This window comes from Pseudorasbora parva, chromosome 3 (assembly GCF_024679245.1).
Source record: "Pseudorasbora parva isolate DD20220531a chromosome 3, ASM2467924v1, whole genome shotgun sequence".
Taxonomy (NCBI): Eukaryota; Metazoa; Chordata; class Actinopteri; order Cypriniformes; family Gobionidae; genus Pseudorasbora; species Pseudorasbora parva.
The window spans coordinates 30,793,416-30,812,887 of record NC_090174.1 but is presented as its reverse complement, the minus strand read 5'-3'; the positions used below and the strand labels follow the sequence as shown (position 1 = coordinate 30,812,887).

At 37.1% G+C, this 19,472-nt stretch overlaps 1 protein-coding gene across 3 annotated transcripts in view; it reads left to right on the top strand.

Annotated features, from left to right (window-relative positions):
• The window catches only part of arl15a (ADP-ribosylation factor-like 15a), a 265,660-nt gene extending 254,450 nt beyond the window's left edge, over positions 1-11,210 (top strand). For 2 of the 3 annotated variants that reach the window (XM_067438411.1, XM_067438408.1), the window contains one exon: positions 10,041-11,210. In XM_067438411.1, the coding sequence (XP_067294512.1) occupies positions 10,041-10,193 (153 nt within the window). In that variant the 3' untranslated portion in view covers positions 10,194-11,210. The remainder of the gene's footprint in view (positions 1-10,040) is intronic. The other variant, XM_067438410.1, reaches the window with a different exon arrangement.
• The last annotated feature ends 8,262 nt before the right edge of the window (positions 11,211-19,472 follow it).

Below are 19,472 nucleotides of genomic sequence, written 5' to 3'. Positions count from 1 at the left end.
TCCTCACTTTCTCCAGCCTCACCCTGTTCTGCCAGGCCCATCTCTCTGCCTCAGTCCCTCCACATTGGACTTCCAAGCCTTCGATGTTGATCGTGGCTCCACCCAGGAAGTGCATCAGGGCTGCACCTCTCTCTGTCAGCTCCTCCTGCTGTATTTCCCTATTGAGGCTCCTCCAATTCCATACCTCCCTCCAAGACCCCTTCCTCTGTAAACAGCACTGGGGTACTGTATAATATGTATTCTCTAGTGCAGCAAAAACACATTTCATATTGTATGAGTAGTTTTATGTTCATTGAGTATTTTAGAGTAGGGTGTTTGAATAGCTCCTCTCAATGTTACTCACTGTGAGTCTCAAAATCAGCAGAAAAGCAAGATGGTAAAAGATGCAAATTCTGTCAAAAACTGACTTCTGTCTTAACATTAGCAAAACTCCCGTAAAAGCATGTTTATAGAAGTAACAAAATGATTCTTATAAGATTTTATTTTCCTAGTCTGCTTCCCACCTCCAAGTTTGAGGTATTAGTTTCTTTTTAAAATGTGTCCAAAGCATTAGATATTGTCTGTAAGTGATATTTTATGGGGCCTCATTGAAAGCCTTGTGCCTTGCCAAGCACATAACTGCAGATTCTTTAGACATTGAAAAAAAAAAACACAAAAAAAGTGAGACCAGCTCAATTTCATGGTAAGTGCATATGGCGATATCTAGACATTTCTTTTAAGTGTGTTCTCCACAGCTGACTGATATCTTCAGGGAGAAACTTGTCACATAGAGTAATCGGCTTTCTGATATCTGAGCACACCCATATATGCCCATGGTAAAGCCTGGGTGATGTTCTAGAGTTGGGTCCAATGAAACTGGAAAGCTGTGGAGTGTTGTCTAACCACAAGTGACGCAGCGCAGATACTCCTGTTCATTGCTCAGGAATTATTGTGACATTCTGAGCACTCAAAAAAACAACTGCTACATTCAAATCCTTCTGAGCTTGTTTAAAACTTAATGAATATTGCAATTGAACATGAAAATCCACATTTTTTTAGTTGCCGTACTCTGACATATTGATTATTCATTTTTCAAACGAAAAAAACATGAGTTTAACAGATATTTATTTCCCTCTGGCAGTTATGCAGCCCAGCCGTGTAATTCAGATCTACAGTACTATGCACCGCTATTCAAATGCAGTTCAACATATGAACCCATTTATGTTCATTTAACTCTGACTGGTGCTATGAAATGGTCTAGTGGCTGTTTGCTTGGGCAAGTAACCAGAGAGTTTTGTGGTTTCCAAACCCACATGGAATTTATCCATCGCACCCAAGAGAATGACATGTAACCTGAATTGCCTTGGTAAAGCCCCAACCTCAAGAATGGAAATGAAAAGACATTCATATCTGCAGCTGACTGTGAAACACATAAATAATGGTGAGAACTCCAGAGCAGGACTGGATCCATTGCAACTCACTTTGGCTAGAGAGCAACCAGAGGAATTACAGTTTGGCTTTTGGCCACTGGCCTATTTGTGCAGGCCAGACAACCTATTCAGCTAATGTCTGGCCCTCTTTAGACAGCCGCTCACATGACTGCAGATTGTGTCATCTCATCCTATAGACGGGTCAGAAATGTCTAGCTTGTATAAATGGTTGATTAAAAAATGTTTATGCCTTCTTGCACACACTGTATAAATGAAAAAATATATATATATACTTATGGACACTTACGGATTTTCGCTGCTCTTCTCTTCAAATCAAATGTAATGGTAATCTCTGCAGGCCAAAAAGCAGTTATCAGTTAAGTGTGGGCCAGTCTTAGTTATCAACCACCCTTAGACACATGACAAATTAGCATTTTTTTGTATCAGCAGTGTTAAAAACAACATGTCATGTTGATTTTTATTTTTCAATGATTGTTTTTCCTTTCATATCACACCTTCTGTCTCATCATCGTGATTGTGTGGTGCCTAACAGGGTTGAATGTCATTATAAATGTAAACATGTATTTGCTGAATTTGAAATGAGGGCGCAAACAGGTCATGTTCATTTGTGTGTTTTTCGTTTGCTTTTATTTATAGTGGCAACTGGGATTTAAACTAGTAGTGTCTTCTGCTGTTAGATCAGCATCAAATAACGATCTCAACTGTTAAATAACATATAAGATTCAAATAATAGCAGATTTGTCTAATTTTATATAAACACAAAAAACAGATAAAAAATTAACTTAAGACATTTACATTTGCTTAAGGTAAAATAAATGTTCAGTGACATCTTCCAAAGATTTTTTTAATTGGGGTGCTATTTTTTTCTATATATAGTGTTGATGTGGCAACTAGTAAATACACAAAGTTTCGTCATCCTGGCATGTGTGAAAAGTGTTAAACCATGCATGTTACAACTAACCCTACGTTAGTTTGTGCCCCATGCTCCCATATATATATATATATATATATATATATATATATATATATATATATATATATATATATATATATATATATATATATATATATTAGGGCTGTCAATTGATTAAAATATTTTATCACACATTTTTAGCAATTGTAAATGTATCTTAAATTAAGTTTAAATTAAGTTTTTAATACTCTAATCAGCATGGTTATGGACAAATATTCATGCTTTATGCAAATGTGCATTTATTATTAGTGAAACCATACTTATTCAATAATAATCAATACAGCATGAAGACTAGATGTATCAAAGGTCATAGATGTTTATCTAAGAAATTGTTCATGTCTCTTAAGCCTAAACTTAAAAGTTAAGAATAAGTAGTGATTTCTCTCATTTTAAGAATATAAAGGGAGTTTTTCCACTGGCAGTTTAATTCAGAGCAGGGCACAGTTTGCATGAAAAATTGTTAATATGTACCAGTGAGCGCACCAGAACCACACCATACCTGGAGGAGGTCCATATTCCACGAGTATGAATACAGTGCAGCCCCTTTAAGAGGTCTGCATTCCCTATTGAACTGCCGGTATTTTGCCTGTGCGCGCCGAACTGGGCCGCGATTCACGTGGACAGTGTGAAGAACACGGACTCGGGAGCGCGCTTGTTTAGGAAAGTAACCTGTGCATTCGTTTTAGCTGATTGTAATGTATTTAGTTCAACACGTGTAATGTAAGTGGTGATGGTGTTAATGATTTATCCCTCAGACATGAGCGAGAGTGAGCTGCAGTGCATCGCGCTCAGACTGCAGAGAATGTGCTTAGTGAAAAAACGCACTTTTCTTTCTGGAGTCTAATAAAAGTTAAACAGAAAATATGGTATCTTATGTAGGCAATAACTGCACTTTTGGTTTAGAAAAGATGTTAATGTCAACCCTTTTCTTTCCCTATTAATGTTTGCTGCTAGCCTGACAAGCCAGACCCACATCAAGATGTTTGGTCTGGAAACTCACCATTGACAGGGCTCAATCTGAGGGGCGGGATAAACGGTTGTCTTTCAAACTCCCTCTGCACGCGATAGGATAGCGCTACACCAACCAGAGCAACGAAGGTGAAACAGAGCTCGCTGACAGATTAAACATTCACCGTATCCGGTCGGGTAAACTCCGAACACATCTTCCCTTTTTAAGAATGACTTCAGTGCCGTTCTTTGTTCTTTTCTCAGAGAAAAGCTTATCTCCAAGTCTTCCAGAATCGCAGTCAAAGCTGATTCGAAAGACCGCCACCGTTCGCCAGTTTCTGTGTTTACTAGACAACAGAAGCACGCTAATGCAACTCGGCAGTCGTCATTATGACCCCGCCCGCCGACTCTATACACGATGTGATTGGCCCGTCCAGATTCTGAGGAATACAGCTCAGAAGGGTATTGAGAGTTCCTAGACGACACTTAAGGGCAGATAAAATTTGCTGCCGCTAGGGTGCGTCTAGATTTCTAGGCTAGTTTGCTGCTGCATCCTTTGCGTCTAACTGCTCTCACTTTTTCCAACTACAGGCTATGCCACGGATCAAACAGAAAATGCGCGCTGCGTTAACACCCGTTAATAAATTTAGTGCCGTTAAAATGAATTTGCGTTAACACGTGTATATATATATATATATATATATATATATATATATATATATATATATATATATATACACACACATACACACACACACTCATCAAGGATTATTAGGAACACCATACTAATACTGTGTTTGACCCCCTTTCAGAACTGCCTTAATTCTACATGGCATTGATTCAACAAGGTGCTGAAAGCATTCTTTAGAAATGTTGGCCCATATAGATAGGATAGCATCTTGCAGTTGATGGAGATTTGTGGGATGCACATCCAGACCTCAAGCTCCCTTTCCATCACATCCCAAAGATGCTCTATTGAGTTGAGATATGGTGACTGTGGGGGCATTTTAATACAGTGAACTCATTGTCATGTTCAAGAAACCAATTTTAACTTTGTGACATGGTGCATTATCCTGCTGGAAGTAGCCATCAGAGGATGGGTACATGGTGGTCATAAAGGGATGGACATGGTCAGAAACAATGCTCAGGTTGACCGTGGCATTTAAACAATGCCCAATTGGCACTAAGGGGCCTAAAGTGTGCCAAGAAAACATACCCCACGCCATTACACCACCACCACCAGCCTGCACAGTGATAACAAGGCATGATGGATCTATGTTCTCATTCTGTTTACGCCAAATTCTGACTCCACCATCTGAATGTCTCAACAGAAATCAAGACTCATCAGACCAGGTAACATTTTTCCAGTCTTCAACTGTCCAATTTTGGTAAACTCGTGCAAATTGTAGCCTCGTTTTCCTATTTGTAGTGGAGATGAGTGGTACCCGGTGGGGTCTTCTGCTATTCTAGCCCATCCTCCTCAAGGTTGTGCGTGTTGTGGCTTCACAAATGCTTTGCTGCATACCTCTGTTGTAACGAGTGGTTATTTCAGTCAAAGTTGCTCTTCTATCAGCTTGAATCAGTCGGCCCTTTCTCCTCTGACCTCTATCATCAACAAGACATTTTGGCCCACAGGACTGCCGCATACTGGATGTTTTTCACTTTTCACACCATTCTTTTTAAACCCTAGAAATTTTGCGTGAAAATCCCAGTAACTGAGCAGATTGTGAAATACTCAGACCTGCCCATCTGGCACCAACAACCATGCCACGCTCAAAATTGATTAAATTAAAAATTGAACCTTTCTTTCCCATTCTGACATTCAGTTTGGAGTTCAGGAGATTGTCTTGACCAGGACCACACCCCTGAATGCATTGAAGCAACTGGCTGAGATAATTGCATTAATGAGAAATTGAACTGATGTTCCTAATAATCCTTTAGGTGATTTAATATATATATATATATATATATATATATATATATATATACACACACACACACACACACTTTGTCACCTTTCACATCAAAGTGAAAAAAATAAAAGTAGTTTTTTTGCTGCAGCACATTCGTGGTCGATGTGGAAGCACAAAGATTTAAAAAAGCACAAATTATCCCTGCGTCTGAATCACAGAATCATCTGCTTTGAAACAACATATATTGTAAAAAGCACTATATAAATAAAGGTGACTTGATCTTTCTGTTCTATTTGCTGTACTGTAAAAAAAAAAAAAGAAAGAAACCAAGCCAATCAGGTTTCTATTTTATGAAAATCAAATACATTCATTTTTCTGCTTTCAATATTACAGTAATTCAAAAAACAAATGTACACTAAATGCATGTAATATAGCCTACAGTTCTGCATCCTGTTTGGTACAAAGAAAAATGAACAAATATAATCAGTTGAAATTAAATTCAAACAAACTTTGAATGTTGGCTTGGCAAAGGGTGTTTGAAAGTTTTGAAAAAAAATGACAAAGGATTGAAAATTTAACATTTATAGTCCAGGTAGATAAAAGTTATCGGGAGTGGGCAATTCATGCTTGATAATGTTCCTCCATAGACATTTCATGGCACTAGACAACTCTTGAAAGCGGTAAGCTGCTCTCTCTGTTCAGCGAGGCTGCTCATTGGTCCCACTGACCTGAAGGCTTGGCTGTATGACCCATTGGTCATCCCAACAGCCATCTGCCACCATGTCGCCAGGCTTACCATGTCCATATTGTCACATAACTTCAAACCATTGTGTTCTCAGCTAAAGGAGATTGTTCTATGTTTTGTCACAATTTACACTTAATAGTATTCAATTTTGAGAAAGAAAGACATCATTGTGCTTTTGTCTCGCCCATTTAAATAAGAGCTCCAGTGCAAACCTTGTGTTCTCCAGAAGGGGGCCTTCCTCAGACAGACATGCAGTCGGACAGACAGACTGTTTAAGCCAGCAGGCCCGGGGCAGCTCCTTTTACCAAGACGGATTTGTTAACACTGTTTGGGTCGGTCGAGCCCTGGGCTGAAGTGACCTAATCTGTCATTAAACTCCTGTTACATTATGAGCAAGGCACAGCTCAGTGCCCCCTAAAGACTCTGTTGGAGGAAAGATGAGACACAATCTTCTGACTCAGTGAAGTAGGCTGTCATGAAAACAGCAGACACTAATAAATCCCAACATGGCACAGTTAGACGCTTGCACGGCATTGCAAAAATAATTGCTTCACTTGTTATTCTTTTTTAATAGAATTCAGTTACAATACTTTGGACAAAAGACTCATCACACTGAACATTTTTGTTTGATTTCTCAGACAGAAACAGACTTTCTGTCTGTTATGAATAGATTAGATTTAGCATCAAGTGTCCGTCATGCTTGCAGATTGTGAAATGATAGGTGTAGTTGCATCTGTTTGTTGTAGCAACATATCCTCTGGTCTGACTTGATGTGCCCATGAACAGTATTTCCTTGTGCTTTTAACCACATTGCAGGTGCAACACATTATCACATTTGGTTAGGGACATCTGATGCTCCATCTCTTTTGTTTTGAGGAAGGTAAATGGCTGATAACAGATGACGATCTCTATGTCTATGGATATCATGGTTTCACTAAATCTCATATGACATTATCGCATAGCAAATGTTCATTCAGGAAAAAATGAACTTAAATATACTGCTATTCAGAAGTTTTAGGTCGGTAATATTTTTTATAATGTTTTTGAAATTCTCTCATGCTCACCAAGGCCGCATTTATTTGATAATAATAAAAATACAGGGTTACACTTTATTTTAAGGTGTTCATGTTACAGTGTAATTATACATTTAAGTTCTGAGTAATATTAATTAATTAAGTAATATTTACTATAGGGTTAGAATTTGTTTCAGGTTTGATTTATGATTATTTGCATGCAATTATGTATAATTTACGGTTATTACTATAGTAATTACATGTAACGTGTAACAGTGACATTTTAAAATAAAGTGTTACCAAATACAGTTAAAACAGAAATATTGTGAAATATTATTACAATTTAAAATAACTGTTTTCAGTGAATTTTGAAATGTAAATTATTTCTGTGATAGCAAAGCTGAATTTTCAACATCATTACGTCAGTCTTCAGTGTCACATGATTCTTCAGAAATCATTATTATTTCTGAATTGATGAGTTAATGCTCAATAAACATATTAACACGGACAAATGCTCAATGAACGCGGAAGAGAAGACAATGCTGAATAAAGTCATAGATTTTGTTATTTTTGGACCAAAATGTATTTTCGACTTCCAGAGATTCGAATGAACTAACTGATGTCACATATGGACTACTTTGATGATGTTTTTATTCCCTTTCTGGACATGGACACTGTAGTGTGCATACACTTGGATACGCTCTCGGACTAAATATAAGATATCTTAAACTGTGTTCTGAAGATGAACGGAGGTCTTATGGGTGGGGAACGACATTAGGGAGAGTCATTAATGACATAAATTTTATTTTTGGGTGAACTAACCCTTAATAATTCCTAAAAATAACACCACACACATCTTTGAACGGTATTTGTTTGTTTGTTTTGTACTAGTGAATTTTCTGTGGATTTAAGTAGGTGTAATTCTCCTTTTGCTCACATGCAGTTTCGTTCATGTTTACATGTATAGTGAGTCTCACAATGCATGTTGTTTTAAAGCATCTTTACAGAAAATGCATGTTTCAATGATGTCACTGGGTTCTAATGAAAAGGGAATTAAATCATATGCCTTTCCACTGGCGTGTTTGCAATCCTGTGTGGAACCTGGCTCTATGAGTTGAATATTTGAATACTTGTGAGGTAACAATCTGAGGCAACAAAATAATGTAATATAACAATAAAATATACAGGCCTGAAAATCTGTATGGATTTTGCGTAGCAGGTTGCATTTTGACCTCAAAGTATACAGATATGATTTGTCACTCTATACTGAGCAAAAAGCTTGTGACGCCTTTAAATTTGCATACATGATTAATATTTTTTTCTCCACAACCGATTTATATCTGAATTGCTTGATGATATGGTGGTGAGTAATAACTTATGTGCGTAATGTAAAGCATGTAAAAGTCCTACACCATTGTACTGTCAACGCATTATTAAGGCAGTAAAAACAGGTTGTGATTGTTACAGTTGCATTAAGGATCATGTAAGTCTATTGTTGGCATTATATGCTGTCAAGAAAGGCTGGGTCCAAACTCGAGCTAAAGTGATGTCTCTAGTTACCCAGGGATGGACATTCTGTGATAAAAAACTGCTGTTCAAATTTCAGAAAGATGATCATGCATTTAACATTTCATTTGACATGACTGAAATAGTAGGTTTTGAGATGCAATATGTGAAAGCTTTGCTAAAAAAAAGAGATGTTTTTAATGTAGATTAAACCTGAGGGATTGTGTCTGAGTCTTGAGTGTGATCAAAAAGGCTGTTCCAGAGTTTTGTAGCCCTTTTTGTGGACTTTGATATCCTAGGCACTATCAATCGTCTAGACTTTTGTGATCGTAAATTGCGTGATGGATTGTAGTGTGAAGCAAGATCAGTTAAAAACACCTCAAATGTTTTTTCTACATTAATTGTGATTTTCTTTATCACAAATGTCTCCTGCAAAAAATGTCCTTGCTGTGACTTACGGAGTTAGTCTTGTTGTGACTTTTTAGCAGAAGCTGTATGATATTCCTTGACTTGATAAAATTGAACAGATGTTTTGATCGGCTAGTGCTATAATAAAGTGAGAACTTAAACATAAACGAATAGGGTAACACTTAATAATGGTCATTAGTTAATGTATTAACTAACATGTACTAACCATGAGCAGTACATTTGTTACTGTATTAAATACAGCTGTTCATGGTTTGTTCATGTTAGTTCACAGTGCATTAACTAATGTTAAGATTTGAATAATGTATTAGTAATTGATTAAATTAACATGAACAAAGACAAATAAATGCTTTATAAGTGCAGTTCATTATTTGTCTATGTTAACTAATGTTAACTAATGACCATTATTAAAGTGTTACCAAGAATGACAAAGCACAAAGCTTTGACATATGATCCTTTTAATCAACTATTACTATCAGTTTTATTACACTGCCTAGGTATGAAACCTATTTAGTAAAATTACTAGAGGATTTATTTTGAGAAAGGAAATCTTATTGTTATAGTTAAATATCTTGTATGCTCTGTTTAGGTTCTAAGAAGCTCTTCCTTTTTAATAGCTTGAAATTTACCATTTCGTGACTTTTCCTCATTTATGAGAAGTTTTGACTTTACAGCACACTTCAAACATACTGGACACTGGTCACATGAAAGTGCATGCATTTAAGAGACATCAGAGATATTGTGTAATAATAATTTAGCCGTAATGGTATCTGCTTCCTGGGTTCTAATTAGGTTAGAGGAACCTGAAGGCAAAATGAAAGATTAATTTGCATCCCAGTCTTAAAAGCAGTAAAATAATCGCCTTTCATTTTCAGTTATATTGTGAACAGTATTCGAGTTGCTGCTGTCTTTGTTTTATTGTTGTTGTTGTTTTTTTTAAAACCAAAAATCTGTCCTGCTGGATTCTCACCAAATCTGCACAGTAATGTTACATACTGTAGGTATTTTTAGGAAGACTAGCCAAAATGATCTTGGCTGCTCTTTTAGAGAGGGGTCATAATAACTATTTTTTCCCCCTTTTTTCAGATACAGAAGTACTTTGAATTGCAGCTGCTGAACCGAGGGAAGCAATGGATTCTTGCAGGCACCACAACGAATAACATGGAGGCTGTGAGGGAGAGTTTCAGTCAACTCATCAGCCTTTTGGAAGAAAAGGAGGTGCTACCTAGCAGGATATGATTCAATCAAACTTCAAAGTGAAAAGTGGGTTTGAAGTATTGCTTGCTAGAAGGAATTTTTTTGGACTACTTCGTCGTTGTTTTATAACCCACTAGAGACAGAGATGCAAAAAGCCACATGTTTTGATGAGCTGACTGACATATTTGTCACCCTGAGGTCAAGGGCCGCACATATGCTGGTTTAGTAGCAGGTGAACCAAAGTCCTTTAAAGAGATCAGATTTTTACCATCATTTGTAAAAGTAATAAGCTATCTGATAAGCTATATGCTGTTTATTAGTTGGTTGTTATGTGTGTGTGAAATTTATGTTAATAATATATTGTACATACATACAATGTGATGTCCAATCCATATTTCTTATAATTGCTCAAAATCTGAGCATTCAATCAGCATCTTATTATATTATTGTATATGATATTATGTTTTGGGTTTTATTATTATAGCAAATATATTGTCCCTTCCACTCATTATTCTTCCTTCCTTTTAGAGAATGTTAGAAAGGCATCCTAGACAAAATGAGTATGTTACTTTTTTTCATCTCTCATCATGTTCTTAATTTTGTTTTTCGAAAAGATGACACACCCTTTTACTTGGCACTGGTTTGAGCTGGAATACAAACTCTATCAATCAGTGTCTGCAACAGCTGCATTTGACAAGTCCCTGTCCGCCAGGCTTAAGCTCTCCAACTATCTGTGGAGACTCCTCCCCGTCTGCCACCTCACTCCTTGCCCAGCCACGCTCTGCGGCCTCACCCCCTGCTTCCTGCTGGTATTATCCAAATTCCTCTCCACAAATTTAGATTTCTGACTGTTTGCCTCTGATGTGTATTTTGTCTCCAGACTTGTTTCAGAGTAGTTTAGGACTCTCACGTTTCTGTATATATATAGCGTTGATATGTTTTGCCCGCCAAATTGCCACTTGATGCCTTATTTTTTGGGGGAAAACTGTTTTACTGCTTTTTGATTAGATTTATAGATATAGATTTATTAGATATACCTTTGTGTACCCTCAGCCTAAAATCTTCATGCAACAGTTTACCTGTAAGGTTAAATATATTAACATTAGTTAATGTATAAGGTGTTATGAACTGACTGATTTTAGAGCATTTATTAATCTAGGTTAATGTTGGTTTATACAGATACTATTGTCAATTTTATGATTGTTCATAATACATGTTAAAAATGTATTAGTATATGTTGAAATTAACACATTTTTTATTAAATATAAAATTATTATAAGCAAATGTTACATAAATAATAATGTATTTATATTTATTGAATGCTTTGACATTCATGTTAGCCTTATTTAAAGTATTACCATCTCACATTTGAATCTGAATGTTGTCTTCATCACTATAAAATATAACATTTATTTGGAATTGTTTATTATTACTGACAAGTGCGTTTAATTGTAAAATAGTTTCTCAATAGTTTCACCCAGCAAAATCAAAGCAACCCAGTAACGTAATCAAACTGTCCATCGTATCATTGCTTCCCCATCTAATCTCTGTCTGGAACACAAATTTCATGCGTCCGTGGTCTGATGTAGATAAAAAAAGGGAAGTTAACGTTTCTCAGACAGGCTTCCTGATCCAGCCAGGTTTATTTTTTTCTCCCTCTCTTTTCAAACTACCCACGTTGCTTCGATACAATGTCTGTCACGCAGGTTGCCCTGCGATTCTTTGATCTGCTCTTCCTCTGTCTGCGGCTGACGCTCTTCTCTAGTCTGCTGCTCTTGTCTAGCCGCTCTCAGAGAAAGCCCTTTGCCCCTTCTTTCTCGGGCGCTCTGCTTCCCTTTGGTCACGCTAATGGAGCCCACCCTCAAAGCAGAAACGCTGCAGAAAACCAGTTTGGCCTGTTAGAATTGGCTTGTCTCTCCTCAGAAGAGGCCCACAGACTGATTGCACAGGCCCTAAGGCCAGGAACTTATTAAATGCCCCATTCCTTTGCTTTGTGCCACACTATCTGAATGTCAATAACGTAATTAGATACACACCGGGACACCTTGCAGGTACTGAGACAAACACATCCCAGCTTTTTCTTTTCTCACTTTGTTTTGTTTTGTTTTTGGCCTCAGTCTTGCTTTTTATGCCACCGAGCGCTCTTAAAACCCTCCCACATGGGATGTCTTTTATAATACCAGTCTTAACTCTATTTGCATATCATTTTTCTCGCTTGGCTCAGTTTCACACTTGCTGTGTCTAGACAGAGATTATTTTTAGTTCCTTAGCTGGAATTCACCAGCAACTGACAAAGACTTGGAACAGAGCATGGCGATCTTTGTTAGGATGACTTTTGAGAAGGAGGGGAAACGCTTTTGCTTGCTGTCCTCTTAAAAGTCTTTTCCCAGTTGTGTTTGCTTAAAGGCGAGCTCGCCTCATCATTTAAGTCCTCTCAGTCTGAAATGGTAATGCATGACTCGTCGAGGAACCTTTTTGTTTACAAGGAAAACAAAGCACATTCGTTGGTGTTTTCTCAAACGGCGAATGTTTTGCTCTCCCTCAGTCCAAACAGCCGAGTAATCTCAAGCTTTCACAACCTGTTGAAGGGGCTTGCCCCTGTGGAAACGCAACAGATGTTCCCTTGACATCCATCTGGTCCTCGTGATCCAGTGCCGTGCCACACTGTGAAGGGTTTTTCTTTTTTAACAGTTTCAGCTTGTCCCCAGTCAGGGGGCCGATCTCCCATGTCTTATGCATGACCGGGATACAGTGCCACCAGTGCCTTTACTCAAAGCCCCGGGATTAAAAATAAACACAGTAGTCTCTCCCACCCTGAGCCGGTCTTGACAACAGCACTCGGAACAAAAGCCATCTAGCGAGATCTTGTTTGTGTTCCCGTATTTGTGTTTTGAAGAGAGGAGGAAATTGACATGCGGCCAGGGTTAATTTAAAGGTGTTTTCCTAGGCATGTCAGGGTTCTCAGCATGCCACCACACACCTTCTCACTAAAGCAAACAACATGTGTGAGCTATCAGTGATATCGATTGCAGATAAGAGCAAAATATTAAGGATTAGTTCGCTCTAAAATGTAAACCGTTTCACTTGCGCATCCTCCAGTTTGTACTAATCCCTTTATTATTTATTTAATTATTTTTCAATTATTTGTGGAACACAAATGGTGAAGCTTTTGTGCTTTTTAACTAATAAAAAACACATTAAATACATTAAAATGCAATTCATACACGGAATGAAAACCCATCCACCATGGTATGCAGTGCAACTCCCCAAACTTGCAAGAAATAATAATTCTTAGTATTTGTTAAAATAATATATTCATAAAGTTTTTTTCGAAACCAAAAATTAAGATGTGTACACATAATAATAATAATAATAATAATAATAATAATAATAATAATAATAATAATAATAATAATAGGCTAATAATAATGTTGCAACCCAGGCTCATTGGCAATACGTGACTCAAAATATTTATCTCCAGGTACGTTTACCTGCACTTTTTGGGTGAAACGTCCACTGGAGGCGCTAAGTGGTAATATTTTTTCTCCTTTCCAGATGCGCAACATGACATCATGACTTCGCGTAAACATACACGCGCCAACCTGATCTCACAGAATTAATATTTATAGCCTAATTTTATATTTTGGAGCAACTACTCCACTCCTACCCTAAACCTACCCACTCTCAACAATATAAAACACGTAACAGGCAAATAAATGTACAGTCACATGTATTTATTGCAAAAACTGACCAAAAAACAGTATAAAAGTATTAACTCATGTTGCATTCAAGTCTTCTGAAGTCATACGATATCTTCAAGTGACGAACAGAGTTGATCTTAATGTTTTAGTCGTTGAAATGATCGCGCTCCTTTGCGAACAGAACACACACGCACTCGTTCATTCATATTTCTAATTCAAATGATACACACAAGTTGAATGATGTGATCGGTCACGAGACACACGAGAGCCAATGGCATTTTACAATCAAAGCTGACGTAATGACGCATTTGGTCACAAGACACACGACAGCCAATGCTGTCAAAGCTGACGTGATGTTTCTTCCGGCGGCAATATTTGAAATGTATTATTAATCTTTGGCGGATGGACTCGACGTTACTGATCGCTTTTGGGGATTTTCTTCACACAAATCAATTGTTTGGCCTCGGAACACTTGGGATATTTGTACTTTCTGAATAAATTATGCATGCAGTTGTATCTGTCTGTTATATCCTGTTTTTTATAATACACAAATGGGTTTAGGGAAGGGATTGAGTTACGCGTTCAAAATGTGTCTGAATATGTGTGTGTGTTTGTCCACAAGGTAAATGGATTTATAAACATACTAAGTAGTTTTTTTGAAAATGTAAAAATGCAGAATGTTTCTTGTGATGGGTAGGTTAGGGGTAGGGGCAGTGTAGGGGGATAGAATGAAACGGCGTTGATAAACACGCTAAAAAGTGATTATGCGTCTTGATAGCACGCCAAAATGGCATACTAATTGGCGACATATATACGCCATTTCATGAGATCAGTCTGGGAATGGAGAAAAAATATTACCACTTAGCGCCTCTGGTGGACGTTTCACCCAAAAAGTGCAGGTAAACGTACCTGGAGGAACATATTTCAGGTGTTGCAAAAATGTAGACAGAGTCACGTATTTCCAATGAGCCTGGGTTGATAATTTTACAGGATTTCATTACATTTTAAAAAATGAAGGAGTTTTCAAGGTGTAAAGAAAATAGGTTATCTTACCTGACTTTTCATTCAATTCAAACTATTAAAAAAATGGAATACAATTTTACTAAATCATATAAAAGAGTTTGGCAAAAATGTTTTACCTTTATTATGGACACTTGGGGCCCTTTCACACCTACCTAGTTTGATCTGGATCAAAATTACAGGTGTGAAACCTCCCCCGGTCCATGGTCTGGACCAAACAGGTGAAATTTGGTCAGACGGAAAAAAAAGGTCTTGGTCTGGATCAAACCGAACAAGGGTTTGGTTTGTTTCTGTATGGTGTTTCTGTAAATGCTGTAACCATACAGTATTTTCTGTATGGTTTCAGACTTCATAGTTTCAGACCATTTACAGGAAGTTTCAGTGGTTCCTGCATAGCCTAAACATCTGATAGAAGAAGACAGAAGATAGCAGCACTGTTTGCAGTCTTCTCCTCCTTTCCTGCCGGCGACGCAAAAATGTTTGCACAACGAGGACGTTCCTTTGGCGAATTTGAACTAGCCGCGATTTTAGTTGGTGCTGCAGTTAGTAATGCCATAATAATAACAGTATAGTGACAAAATTTGACAATACGTCCATTTAAAAACCAATCAATGTCAAGATGCACCCCACATAGATGATGATGACAAGACGCAAGTATGTCATGTAAAGTTCTTTAGTGCACTCGCATAATTTCAATGTGGAACCAAACCCAAACTAACCAAATTTATAAAATGTATCAAAACAAACTTTGGTGCAGTGTAAAAACGCCCTTATTTAGTAAATTATTTCTCAGCTTTGAATCTTATTTCATCACATTCTTAAAAGTTGTGCATTTTCAAATCTTAACTGAAAAGCTATAATTTCGAACATTTAAAATGCCTGGTCATTATTTACATTTGTACGTGAAACTGAGGAGGAAAAAAGTTAGCGGAAGTAAGTGGGCTAGTTATGATGCCACTAAGTTCTGCCGTGTTTTGTTAACACCAATGCAGATTACTCTGAGTAGGAGTTCGAAAGACAACTTCACTTGCTTGCGTCACTGAAGTGTCTGTGAGCTGCTCTTTTTGCTTCGTTTGCAAGAGCCAGTCTAATGACACAGACAAGAGGTTTGGTCACTTGGCTGAACAGTCTCCATTGAGCTTGTCATTCAAGCTTCTGTTTGTGCTTCTTTGGAGGATTTCTTTCTCCTCCATCCTCCTCTCATCTCCTCTCTTCCCATCTTATTTTCTCTCTCATCTTTTGGCGCGATGATGGAGATGTGTGTCCCAGGTGGCCCACTCATCAAAACACAAGGGATCTTGCTCCTTATTTCAGACAAAAACATCACACTCTTTGTTGTCCAAAGGAAAAGATGTGGATGAGGATTTACCCAGGAGAATCTGCCCTCCCCATTCCCCACCAAAAGCCGTCTCCGCCCCCTGCTGTCAAAGAGAAATGTCAATCAAACGAGGGCATGAGGTCTGTTGAAAAGGTCATCGAGTGGTGGTCATTGCAGCCATTGTGTTCCTCTCATGAATGGAAAAGACAATCCAGGTTATCCAACTGACCTCACTTTGGACTAACTCCCCTTCAGATCTTCAGGAAGATTTAGACGTCCAGACGCAGAGCCTGAATTGTTCATGTAACAGGTCATGGAGTCCTAAAGAAGATGAGCATATCACCATTTTTGAGAAAGTCTTTGAGGTTTTTAGATGTCTAGATATGACACATTCCATGAATACTTTTTGTTTTGTGAGACCTTTTAGATATTCAGTATAAATTATGTAATATATCCCACCTTAGATGTATCTAACAATGAAAATAATTTAAAATGTTGTCATATTTCTTAAAATTGTGGCTCCCAAGAAATATGATTATATAAAAAGAAAAGAAATAAGAGTTCATCTTTTATGAAAGTTCAGTACCTTTTTTGCAAATGAAAAAAAAACAAAAAAACTTTGTTCTATTTTGTAATTTATTTGTGCATGGTAATTGGTAAATATTCACTGCCATTCAGAAGTTTGAAGACTCAGTAAAAAAAATCAGTTATTTTATTCAGCAAGTGTACATTAATTTGTTCAAACAAGTAAAGACATTTTTATCATGGGTTAATATTATGGAGCACAACTATTTTCAACATTTATAATAATGTATTTAAATTATTCGTTATTACATTTTAATAATATTTCACAATTTTACAGTTTTTACTGTGTTTTTGATCAAATAAATGCAGTCTTGTGAGCATAAAAAACTTATTTCAAAAACAGTGAAAATACTGACCCCAAATTTCTGAACGGTAGCGTCATTTTTTAAGGATATATCTCTTTTTACAAAATTCAGTTAAAGCTCTTCTCTGTATACTCACTACAGACTTTTATTTACACAGCAAGCAGTTTATTTATCTTCCAATAATGTGTGTTTAAGTAATTATTTCTCACTAATAACTTAATTGTAAAAGCCAAATGTCATCCCATATGGAAACATTTAACATGACATGAGACCTCCAGTGACATGGAATCCTTTGAAGAGACAGCAAATAATCCCCATTTAAAGAAGCACCGAATGTGAATCATACCATGAGACACTCAATTAATCGTTTTTGTCTTGTAAATATTTGATTACTCTATTTAAAATGACGGCCTATTTGATTTCCTCTAGGGCTGTTCTCCAACTCGTAGGTGGATTATTTCATTTTGTCCAAACAGTTTACACCAGGCCACAGCTTCACTTACGACACTATGTGGGCAGCTTACAGCTCAGAAATACACATGAAACACGGGGTTTAAAAGAACGAGCAACTCCTTCGTCATCACAATCTAGTAAACACACAGTTTCCTAGGACGTGAGACACCTGGGCTTTTTACAAATTAAACTGAGAATATGACAATGTTGTTCAGAGTAATCCAGGTGTATAACGAGTCACGATTTTTTGCAATAATTCCGGGACAGGAAGTGGACTTTCTCAAAACATGCTTTCAAATGCAAGCTGAAGAAGCCACAGCAGGTGCGAGGAGATTAAAAGTAGGATAAGAGAAGAGAGGCAAAATACAGTGAAGCTTTACTGTCGCTCTGAAGGCAAGCGAAGGGATATAATGAGAAAACGCTCAGGGTGACAGACAGAAAGTGGGTTTTAAGGGGGGAGAGGATTAGGGTTAAAAGTCACAAAGGTCACACAAGAAACCAGTTCACATCCACTGCTGATGTCTAAAATACTAATTGAAGGCACGAGAAAAAAAAAAAAAAAACTAATAGTTTAAGAGCAGAAACACTTATTTCCACGTCGCAAAGATTTCCTCATCTCTTGCTGAAATAGAAAGTTGGCTAATAATGTTAAACGTTTAGCCTCATTAAACAGAATAACTGATAGTAAAAAGTATATTTTCCCACACAATTACAGCATCAAATGTATCAGATTATATTGAGTAATATATCTTCAACACAAGGATACTGTTTTGTGGCTATCCTAGTTCATTGTTTTTTTTAGGATTTACCCTGCAGCCACAGGACGACAGGCTGGCAGACTATTCTCCAGAGAATTGAGCTTCTCAGATCGGTAATCTGTCTGGGAATCCCTTCTCACCATAACCAAATGCAACTGGGTAACAATCTGTGCTTTAGTTTTAACATACACTGTTCAAAATAAACGAATTATGCTCATTCAGCAAGGACACGTTCAATTGATCAAGTGACAGTAAAGAAAGTAAATATATATACATATTTCAAATATATATATAACTATGTTTTACCTTCCTATTCATCAAAATCCTCAAAAGTCACACAAAAAAACTGTTTTCAACATTGATAATAATAAGAAATGTTTTTTGAGCACCAAATCAGCATATAATGATTTCTGAAGGACAATGTGACACTGAAATTGCAGTTATGATGCTGAAAATTCAGCTTTGCCTTTGCATGACTAAAATGCGTTTAAAAATATATTAAACTAGAAAAAAAGTTGTCATTGTAATAATAATTTTAAATTGCAATATTCACACTAATACGGTTGTATTTTTAATTAAATAAATGCTGTTTTGAATCATATCAAGGAGGTTCTAAGAAGTTTTTTGCTCTTAATATTAGAGCTGTGAACATCCTATCAAAGGTACCTTGTAGTAACTGTCTCACAGGTTGATGTCTATACAGACATGGACAGACTGAGTTCTTCAGGCATGTCAGGCTGTTTCACATACACAAGATTAAGTAGCAAAAGTGACATCCAAGACCAATCGGGCCACCCAGGAGAACTGCAACCAGCGGAAAGGCTGTCAGAGCCCCCCTTTACACCATTAATCTTCAAGCTTCTCCTGTGCTGCCAGCTCGCATCTCCTTCAAACGGGACAGGAGAGAGAGAGAGAGAGAGGGGGAAATAGAGAAAAGTAAAGCCACTCTGTTTTTCTCCTTTTGCGTTCCCATAGATTAACTCTTTGAGAGACAACGTGCTACTTGTGTTTATTAGTTTTGGCACAGGTTGGTTTATAATGTTTGTATATTATAAAAGTATAGAGTTTTAACATTTAAAAAACATTGAAAGAAAAAAACATCTAATTTGCAGATAAGGTAAACATTACCATTCACTTAATTTTACCATTTAAATTTGCATTTTGGCATCATAATTGCTGAT